This window comes from Pyrus communis, chromosome 10 (genome assembly GCF_041283825.1).
Source record: "Pyrus communis isolate YQ-2024b chromosome 10, ASM4128382v1, whole genome shotgun sequence".
Classification (NCBI taxonomy): Eukaryota; Viridiplantae; Streptophyta; class Magnoliopsida; order Rosales; family Rosaceae; genus Pyrus; species Pyrus communis.
The window spans coordinates 4,944,952-4,953,754 of NC_142574.1; the positions used below are offsets into that span (position 1 = coordinate 4,944,952).

Below are 8,803 nucleotides of genomic sequence, written 5' to 3' on the forward strand. Positions count from 1 at the left end.
AGGTGTCAATGAAGGTGTCGATGAAATGACCCCAACTCCTTCTTTTGCAAGACCCTTGGAAGAGATAAGTAAAAGGAAGCAAAGAGAAAAGGGAAGTCCCAAGATCCGATGAGTGGATACATTACTACAGGAATTGCAAGATTGAGCGAAACCAATAGCGTTTGCCAAGAAGAAGCGGCCCGAATGCATTTGCAAATGAAGGAAGAAGGGGATAGGGAGCAAGATGAGTTTGAAATTATTTTCATGATGGAGGATCTCAACAAATACACTTCAGAGAAGAAGAAGTTCTTACGTGGCAAGCAAAAGGAAATTTTGCGAAAGTATGCCACGAGGAGTATATTTCAAAATGATGAATCATCTCAACCCTATATCCCAAGTCCACCACCAAGTCCATCACCAAGTCAAGGTGGTGGATATCATTATTAAGTATATGTAGTGTATGAATTATCGGTTGTATTAAGTTTATGTGGTTTATTAGTTGTCGTTTGTATTAAGTTTATGTACTTTATTAATTGTCGTGTGTATTAAATTTATGGCTTACTAATTATTGTTTCTATTAATCTAGATGCCTTCAATAATTATTGTACTTATTATTCCACACTTTGATGTAGAATAGATGCCTTCAATAATTCAACCTCCATTCAATAATTTATCCAACGTACTAGACAAAATACTTTGCACAAGAAGACACTTAAATTTATTACTAGAAAATACCAGCATAGTACACTTAAAATTATTACATAAATGCTCAACCAACATCATCAACGTTCACCTTCTCGGTGCTATACATGCTCAACCAAATCTATGCAAAGTGTGTCATGACCTTGAGGAGCTTGAATTCTATTTAAACGTCTCATATACTCACTCAATGTGACCAAATCCTGTTGGGTCTCATATGTGGTTGCAGCGAGATATTCAACATCTCTTGCAATAGCTCTCGCATGTATAGGTTGGTTATCATCCACATCTTTGTCTAAATCTTCTTCAATTTCGATGTACTCATCTTCCACAATCATGTTGTGCAAAATTATGCACGTCATCATGATTGAATGGAGGTCTTCAATATGCCAAAGTCGTGCAGGCCCTCTAACAAAGGCTCATCAAGCTTGTAGAATCCTGAACGCTATTTCCACATCCTTCTTGTAAGACTTTTGCCGCTGCGAAAATAATTTCTTCTTTGCATTATCGGGATGAGAAAAACTTTTGACAAAGGTAGACCAATTGGATAAATACCATTAGTTTGGCAGTAACCTAGCTCATACCTATTACCATTTACCTTGTACCGAAATTCTGGTGCCCATCTATTGACAACATCATCGAACAGAGGAGAAGACCAAAGAACGTTGATATCGTTGTTTGATCTAAGAGTGCCAAAGAATGCATGCCAAATCCATGTGTCATAAGACGCTACAGCCTCGAGCACGATGGTTGGCTTGTTATGACTGTTTTCGAATTGGCCAGCCCAAGCAATAGGACAATTCTTTCACTCCCAATGCATACAATCGAGACTTCCTATCATACTAAAGAAGCCTTTTTTGTCTGCCTTGTGTAGAAGCATCTTCAAGTCTTCACAATTTGGCTTGCGGAGGTATGTGGCTCCATATATAGCTTGAATTGCCCCACAGAAGCATTTCAGGTTCTCAACAACAATAGTCTCCGCAAGTCGGCAATACTCGTCAATTGAGTCTGCAGAGCACCCATTAGCTAGCATCCGAAATGTAGATATGAGCTTCTGATGAGGTGATAGACTTTGTCGGCCTACGACATATATCTTCCTTGCAAAGTAGTGGTCATGATTGACAACTGCGTTCAAGATGCTTTCAAAAAACTCTATCCTCATCCAAAACTGTCTCCAAAAATCGTGAGCAGGAAATCTCGGACGCTTGATGAAAGAATCTTTCATCATTCGGTCATGACACTCCTCTATCACACTGCACAAATGAACGCCACGTGACAGAACCACGATAGCTAGATTTGGCATGGTGCTCATATTACATAAGCAAGTTTGCAAGTTCATTTATGCATCCTCAATGTCAAGGTTTGCTTGGTATTGTGCCATCTGCATTGTCCTGTTACACCGTCTTCTATCACCCATTGATAAGATATTGAGGATTTTTAGGAAACAAAAACACTTTGAAAGTTGAAAGATTGGTGAATATATAGGATGATTGAAGGTTGAAAGATTGTGTGATCAACTGATATTGAACCTGTGTTTATACAAAGGATGATTGATGAAAGTTGAAAGATTGGTGAAAGTTGAAAGTTTGGTGAAAGTTAAAGGCTTGCTTTGTGGAAAGATTTAGTGATTTTTCAATATATTTATTAGAATTTAAATATTTTTAGATTAAAATGTTCATAAAATTAATTTACGATAGTCTACATAATTTTTTTTTAAGCCTAAGTTCATTCTTTAATAATCTCCGGCTAAAATTTTAGGCTAGAATGATTGGAGCAGAAAAGCTGTTTCTGGACTAAAAGCTAAATTTTTCTGGCTAAAAAATTTAGTTTTTAGCCTAAGGGTTAGAGATGGTCTAAGGATTAGTTTAGAAGTCTTATATTTTTTAAAAACAAAAAATAATCAAATTTTAAAATAAAATAAAGTAGTTGAGCATTTGATAAAATATATTTTTAAAAATATTGTGAGAAAGGTTTTAAAAAACGCTTGTCGAACCAAAGGCACTTAGATAGGTTTTAAAAAACGCTTGTCGAACCAAAGGCGTATCTAAGTGAGGCCTAGGCGGGGGCTTAGGCTATTTTTTTAATTCTAATTAAATTTATGATTAAGTACCCAAAACTTCCAACCTTTTAGTGTCATTTCAAAATATTTTCAACCTTTTTAAACATTTCAAATAAGTAATCAACCTATAAAATGTCATATCCGTTAGGCCCCGATTAAATTTCTGTTAAATTAACTAGGGCTCACTTTGTCTCCAAAATCAATATAAGGTCATGGAAGCATAGCTTCCACCAACTAACGATCAACACCACCCCCACCATACCATCACCTCCAAACTCAACGCGCAATCACCAACTCCACCCTACAACTTAAGCCACCAACATCGAGAAGAAGGTCACGAAGGTTATTGAAATGGTATGGACTGCCTTGATGCGGCCATCACCATCTTCATCTCTCGCAAAGAAGAACTGAAAGCTTTATGAGCCAAGAATCAGCGAATGAAGAAATCATGAGTAGAAACAAGCTCTTCGATTCAATTCAATACTTATTTGATCATTGGGTTCCATATTATATAATTTGTTTTCGAAATTCAGATTTGAAGGCAACTAATATTACTGCTAACCATGATATACCCAATTGGTGGTTTTGAATATAAAGGTTGGTATGAGAATGAGGTTTTAGTGGTTGTAGGTTAAGCTTGGAAGTGGTGGAGGCTTGATAATTTGGCACGACTGTAGTCGATGCTTTGAATCATTTTTTCGTCCTTTACGAAAAAAATGCGTTGGAGATGTGCCAAGAAAGGACCTTTGGTAGCATCTACAAGATCTAACACTTATTACGAGTCTTGCAAGGCTCTGTTACTTGTTGAGGATTTCGAAAATGCCCCAGGCGACTACGATGCCAAAGAAGGTTCTAGAACCTAAACAACTGGGGACAATCATCATTTGGTTCACGGAGAAGTTATCTTTTTAAGTGAAGCAATAAAAGTTCCAGATCTTACAGTAGGGAATTCTAACCCCAATACACCTCGAGTATGAGGTGCATCTACTGGCAGTTCTTGTTTTCAAACTCAAAGTGGTTACAGTAGTTTTGTGGCCATTATGTCACAGATGTAACACTCGTCACTACGATGAGCGTTAGCAAGCGAACAAAAGATGTTATACATGTGACCAGATTAGACATAAGGCCAACCAGTTTCCTCGAAATGAGCATACCCAACTCCTAAGATCAATACCCCAGCAACTTAATCTACACATGAGACTTGGCTCATACCAGCAACTAGGATACAAAGATGCCTTCCATTATCAGGGCAATACAAACACAGTATCAAATAGGTGTTTACCAGTACCCGATTGACGTGCCACCGTACTAAGGAGGTTATCCAACCATTCTAGGGTGGTAATGCATAGTGGTATGGTGGTGTTAATATAAAAATCATGTTATAGCGTTCAACTGTGGCGACATGGTAGGCAAGAAATTCAGACAAACTAGGGACAAGGCAATCAGGGTCTAGCCAATCAAAATCAAGGGAATCGGGGATGCCATGTAGACGGTCAGTAGACCCATGGCCATGTCAACAAAATCACAATGTATGACGCACAAAATAACCCTGGCTTGAATGTTCTACACTATTTTGCTAAAGTCTTAATTGATTCAAGTGTCAAGCACTTGGTTATACCTCACTTGTTTTCTTAAAAGACTCAACCATACTCTACTCTTTTTGGGTATGATTTGGAATCTCAATGCCTAGATGTGAAGTTTGTTATGTACAAGGGGAGTACCAAGGATGTCCCGTCCATGTCGAGGAAGAAATGATGCTAGCTAATCTTATTCCTTTGGATATCGCGGATTTTGATGTTATCTTGGGTACGGATTGGCTGCGTCACATTAGGCTTGCCAAGTCTCTAGAAAGTAACTACTTTCTGATGACAATTCACCAATTATTGGTGATTCTAACATCTACCTAGTAAATGTTGGAATTTAATTTCCTATATTTATATAAATATCCATCCTGCCTAGGGTGAGAATGTTCTTACCCTGGTTCAAGTTTAATCCCCGTCCATCCTCTAATAGATAACCTACTAACACTATAGTTTGTAAAAAAAGAAACATTTAATCAATGAACCAAAGAAATGCTTGAATATAAGTTCACTTGCTTTATATAAGTTCACTTTCTTTTGTAATTTAGGTAACCTTCTCTGCATTTAGACGAATTATGTTACTCCACTAAGTTTGCCTAACAATTTACTTTCTCTACATTTGGACAAATTATGTTACTCCTAGGGGTGGGCAAATGGGTCATGGACCGGCGGGTCGAGGCGGATCCATGCGGTTCGGGGTAGGTCCAAAAATTATAAATACAAAATGGGGTGGGGTGGGTCCAAGTAAATAATGGGGTGGAGCGGTTCTAGAAATTGGAGAAAACAGGCCTTTTGCTTGGACCATTGATTTTCTATCTTGATTAAGTCTCCATTATTTATCACTCTGTCTCTCTCTTATTCGTGTTCATCCATCCGTTCACCATCGTTCATCTCTTCGCGGTCGTCGTGACTTCGTGTTCTTTGATCTGTTCACTGGCCTCAGTCCCTGCCTCACATAACTCGCAACTCAAGGGTCGCAGTTCGAACTCAAATTGAATACCTTGGAAAACCCCAACTCAAAGCTTCCAAAACCTTAACCCAGCCAAGAATCCTTATGTGCCCGCTCTAGTGGCCGCCGTTTCCCTTTTCCAAGCCGCCAACGAGTATCTTTCCGATTTCGTTTCATTCGATTTCCAATTTAAACTATAAATCCTCAAATTTTCATTACGGGCCAAATTTAGGGGCTAGGGTTCTTCTTTGTTTCTATGAACGACTCTTCTCCGAGCATACTCTGATTAAAACGATGATGAATCAAATGAGCCAGAGAAGCAGAGTTGTTGGAGATTAAGGACCCGAGGACCCGTAAGAACTGACTTGTTTGAAAAGGGTTGGGTTAGGTCTGGTGTCATTTTCTAAAATAGTAAAACCCGCCCCGTTTCATTTATAAACGGGTCAGGTCCAATCCTTTTAATTTTTGGCCTGGCCTGGCCCTTGCCCACCCTTAGTTACTCCACTAAGTTTTGCCTAACAATTTGTTTACTTCCTATTTTCATTACTGACACCACATGACATAAACTCAATAGTTCTTTTTTTTGTTGAACGGTTTTATTTACGCTAAGAAGGAGGAGGTAAGCTTAACTTCATAATGAGTTACCAATAATGTGATTCAACTTTTCCTTCAACGATAATCGAACCTAAGATCTCTCACCTACAAGTGAAGAGAAATATCACTAGGCCGTAGTACTAAGTGACATAAGTAGTTGTACTTATATATATTAAATTATATTTTGTAAACTACATGATATAATAATTGATGGTTGAATTCTTGTTTAAATCATTAAAGAAGGTGCAAGTGGTCATTTACCACAGTAGTGAAAATATGTTATGCCCTTGCATCACGGTGGGTTGGAACCCCGTTGGGGCTAAGCTAACATTTAACTTACTAACGCTATCGTTTCATTCAAAAAAAAAAAAAATCATTAAAGAAGATATCCAATCATCTACAAAATATAGTTTAAAAACATAATTGCCCTAGTATTTTTCATTCATAAAACATAAAGATTTTGTTTGGTTAGAAATTAAATAGAAAGATTAAAATTTGAAATTGCTTCGACAAAAATGAAAAATAATAAAAGATGGCTCCCAAAATGGCAGGGTGCATATTCTATTGCAGTTGAACGAGTCCTATCTTGAAATGGGCTTGCGCATTCTGAGGTCATCTCCCCCTTCTTCCTCTAAGGCCATAATCTTCAACCCCACCACCATCACACCCACTCTCTCCAACCTCCTCCGCCCTCCAAGCCCTAAACCTGCTTCTCTCTTCCGAACCCATTTCACAACTTTACCTCCAAAACCCATCGCAAGCGTTATACCCGCTGCTGGGTTTGCTGGGTCTTTGCACCGCAGCAAGCGGAGCTTTCGTGGCGGGGTAGTTGTAGCCATGGCTGCACCTGGGTCGGCTCAGAAGTCTGAGGAGGAGTGGCGGACCGTGCTCTCTCCCGAGCAGTTTCGGATTCTGAGGCAGAAAGGCACAGAGTAAGGCATTTTTGCAATTGTTAGTTTAGTTGCTTGATTATTTTGATTTAGAATTGCAGTTTTGTTGCATTAATGTATAAATTAGAGAAAGAATTAGCTGTTTTGAAGCATGTTTTGATTTATTTTGTTTATTTAGTTGATTTATTTTTGTGGATGTGTGGGCATCCGAGGAATAATAAGATTAGAAATGAGGATATCTGAGGTAAAGGAGGAGTAGCTGAAATTGAAAGAAACAGGAGAGAAAATCGGTTACGGTTGTTTGGATATGTGAAACGAAGGCCTATTGACGTTCCGGTTGGAAGATGCAATTACGGGACAGAGGTTTAGGGCCGAAGGGGTAGAGAAATACCGAAGAAGATTTTGGAAGAGACTCTAAACAAAGACTTAGAGTACTTGGATCTAATGGAAGAAGTGACAGACGACCGAGCACAATGGTGTTTCAGGATTCATGTAGCCGACCCCACTTAGTGAGAAAAGGCTTTGTTGTTATTGTTGTATTTAGTTGATTTATTTTTGTCTAGTATAGCAGAGATAGCTGTTTTTCACTAAATGGGGGAATTTCCGTTTTTTATCTAAATGTAAGTGGCAAAAACAAGCGTCATTAGGGTTGGTTTTACTCTGTCATCTAAAGTATTCTGCTTATAAACATTGGCATGTTGATTGCCATGACTGCCACTTGCTCGAGGAAAGTGATGTTAAAATGTTATTATGATATGAGAGATTTGATATGAGTAGTATCCAAAAACCAAATAGTTCAGATTCTGTACTGAAATTGGCAGACTTACATGGATTGTCCCAAGCAGAGAAAAAAAAAGAGGTCCATGTTCATAATGTGTGACTATGAAACTAAACTTGAATGTCATCCTAATCCTATAGATGTTTCTCTCTTTGGGACCGACTACTATAGAAGGAAGACCTGAAACATTAAGCATTATACAAGTGGAGTTGAAATAGGGGATGCTGCTTTACATTGCAACGGTTACATCTTACACGTTTAAAGATTTCAAGTATTAATCTGTGAGCAAATAGACATTTGGTAAAACAGGAAATGTGATATGTAGTCTCTTACACGTAGAAAGTGTCGTTAATATCTGTTATTTGTATTTCATTTCTTTGCTAATTTCAAGAGGACCCTTAGATTCATTCTAATTACTGAAACTGTGTGCGAGGAACTTGCGGGACTTATTTATTTCTCCTACTTCCAGTTAAAACAAAAAATGAAATGCATGATAGGCTTCAATCGAAATTGCTGTTGCAAGATCTTCAGAAATAAAATGGATTGCTGCATTGAACATCTAAATTAATCTATCTTCGAACTTTCATTACAAAAGTGTAATGTAACATTATAACATGCTTAATACTTTACGATGATTTGTAAATACAAGAATGAAGGCTAACTTGTGCTCTGGAAATTATTTGGTGCTATAAAGGTATCCAGGCACAGGAGAATATGACAAGTTCTTTGAGGAGGGAATCTATAACTGTGCAGGATGCGGGACTCCTCTCTACAGATCCACAACCAAATTTAATTCTGGTTGTGGCTGGCCAGCTTTTTACGAGGGTCTTCCTGGGGCCATAAATTTTAACGTGAGTAATCTTCCTTGTGGTAGTCCTTATTTTTTGGTTTTTTCATCTTAATTTAATTGGAGCTATCAGTTTTATTATTAATGAAAATCTTATGCTTTCAGCCAGACCCAGATGGAATGAGGACTGAAATTACATGTGCGGCTTGTGGTGGACACCTGGGTCATGTATTCAAAGGAGAAGGTTTTCGAACACCAACAGATGAACGCCATTGCGTTAATAGTATTTCACTCAAATTTGCCCCTCCCACTTCTAATCCATCTCAGTGAAGCGTTTGTTCCTCCCAGTTTTCTAATTCATCTCAGTGAATCCCCTTGCATATTACATTTCAATATCGTAAGTTACTGTCAATAAAGTGGTTGTCATGTGAAGAATAAAGATTGATGGTAAAACCTTTTGTGCTAATGCTATCGTTCTTCTTTTTGTA

At 38.1% G+C, this 8,803-nt stretch overlaps 1 protein-coding gene across 1 annotated transcript; it reads left to right on the forward strand.

The window, feature by feature from the left end:
• The first annotated feature begins 6,405 nt into the window (after positions 1 to 6,405).
• On the forward strand, positions 6,406 to 8,803 carry LOC137729010 (peptide methionine sulfoxide reductase B5). Its single transcript, XM_068467826.2, has 3 exons — positions 6,406 to 6,792; positions 8,223 to 8,379; positions 8,481 to 8,803. The coding sequence occupies exons 1-3, from the start codon at positions 6,452 to 6,454 to the stop codon at positions 8,643 to 8,645; spliced, it is 663 nt and encodes a 220-aa protein (XP_068323927.2). The 5' UTR covers positions 6,406 to 6,451; the 3' UTR covers positions 8,646 to 8,803.